The following is a 1286-nucleotide window of genomic DNA, read 5'->3' on the forward strand; positions in this document are numbered from 1 at the left end:
AGGACCTGTAGGTTAGTCATCCAGGACCTGTAGGTTAGTCATCCAGGACCTGTAGGTTAGTCATCCAGGACCTGTAGGTTAGTCATCCAGGACCTGTAGGTTAGTCATCCAGGACCTGCAGGTTAGTCATCCAGGACCTGCAGGTTAGTCATCCAGGACCTGTAGGTTAGTCGTCCAGGACCTGTAGGTTAATCATCCAGGACCTGTAGGTTAGTCATCCAGGACCTGTAGGTTAGTCGTCCAGGACCTGTAGGTTAATCATCCAGGACCTGCAGGTTAGTCATCCAGGACCTGTAGGTTAATCATCTAGGACCTGTAGGTTAGTCATCCAGGACCTGCAGGTTAATCATCTAGGACCTGTAGGTTAGTCATCCAGGACCTGCAGGTTAATCATCTAGGACCTGTAGGTTAGTCATCCAGGACCTGTAGGGTAGAAGGTAAAATTCTGTTCTGGTCATCAGACGAGGTGCAGCTCGTGGTTTTATAGTTTTCGGGTCATCGGATCATGTCGGACATTTGGTTCGTGTTTCCAGAACTTTCTGCGGGTCCAGAACAATAAAACCAACTACAACCTGGTSTGTGAGACTCTGCAGTTCTTGGACATCATGTGTGGCAGCACCACAGGCGGGCTGGGCCTGCTGGGCCTCTACATCAACGAATCAAACGTTCACCTGATCATCCAGACCCTGGAGACCCTCACAGAGTACTGTCAGGGTCCGTGTCAGGAGAACCAGGTACCTCCAGCTCAGATGTCTATTATTGACCTAGACATGGTGCTTTTAGCTGATCTTCTGCTACTTTTAGCCTCTTGCTGCTCTCAGCTACCAGCTGACTGAAGAGTTTTCAGAAACTTGAATTATTCCGTTGATCAGAATCAGAATCACTCAGGTGTTTTTCAGACGTGCATCGTGACCCACGAGTCCAACGGCATCGACATCATCACCGCCCTGATCCTGAACGACATCAGCCCTCTGTGTCACTACCGGATGGAGATGGTTCTGCAGCTGAAGGTGGGCGGGGCTTCATATTTTCAGTAGAAAGACATTTAACAGCTTGAATCCTGGGATTGTTCACTTCCTGTTTCCTGTCTGGTTGCCAGGACAACGCCTCCAAGCTGCTGCTGGCTCTGATGGAGAGTCGCCACGACAGTGAGAATGCCGAGAGGATCCTGTTCAACCTGCGGCCACGAGAGCTGGTCAGAACCAGAACCATAAAGAAGCTGTTTACAGAGCCGGGTGGGTTCTGTGTAACTGTGTAACTGTGTGTGTGTGTGTGTGTGTGTGTGT

At 50.0% G+C, this 1286-nt stretch overlaps 1 protein-coding gene across 1 annotated transcript in view; it reads left to right on the forward strand.

The window, feature by feature from the left end:
• Positions 1-1286, forward strand: part of LOC106527884 (inositol 1,4,5-trisphosphate receptor type 3-like) — a gene marked incomplete in the record, with an annotated part of 53790 nt that overhangs the window by 41247 nt on the left and 11257 nt on the right. The window contains 3 exon segments of the mRNA XM_014022895.1: positions 534-734; positions 900-1010; positions 1100-1195. Coding sequence (XP_013878349.1) covers positions 534-734; positions 900-1010; positions 1100-1195 — 408 coding nt within the window.

This window comes from Austrofundulus limnaeus, unplaced genomic scaffold (genome assembly GCF_001266775.1).
Source record: "Austrofundulus limnaeus strain Quisiro unplaced genomic scaffold, Austrofundulus_limnaeus-1.0 Scaffold347, whole genome shotgun sequence".
Lineage (NCBI taxonomy): Eukaryota > Metazoa > Chordata > Actinopteri > Cyprinodontiformes > Rivulidae > Austrofundulus > Austrofundulus limnaeus.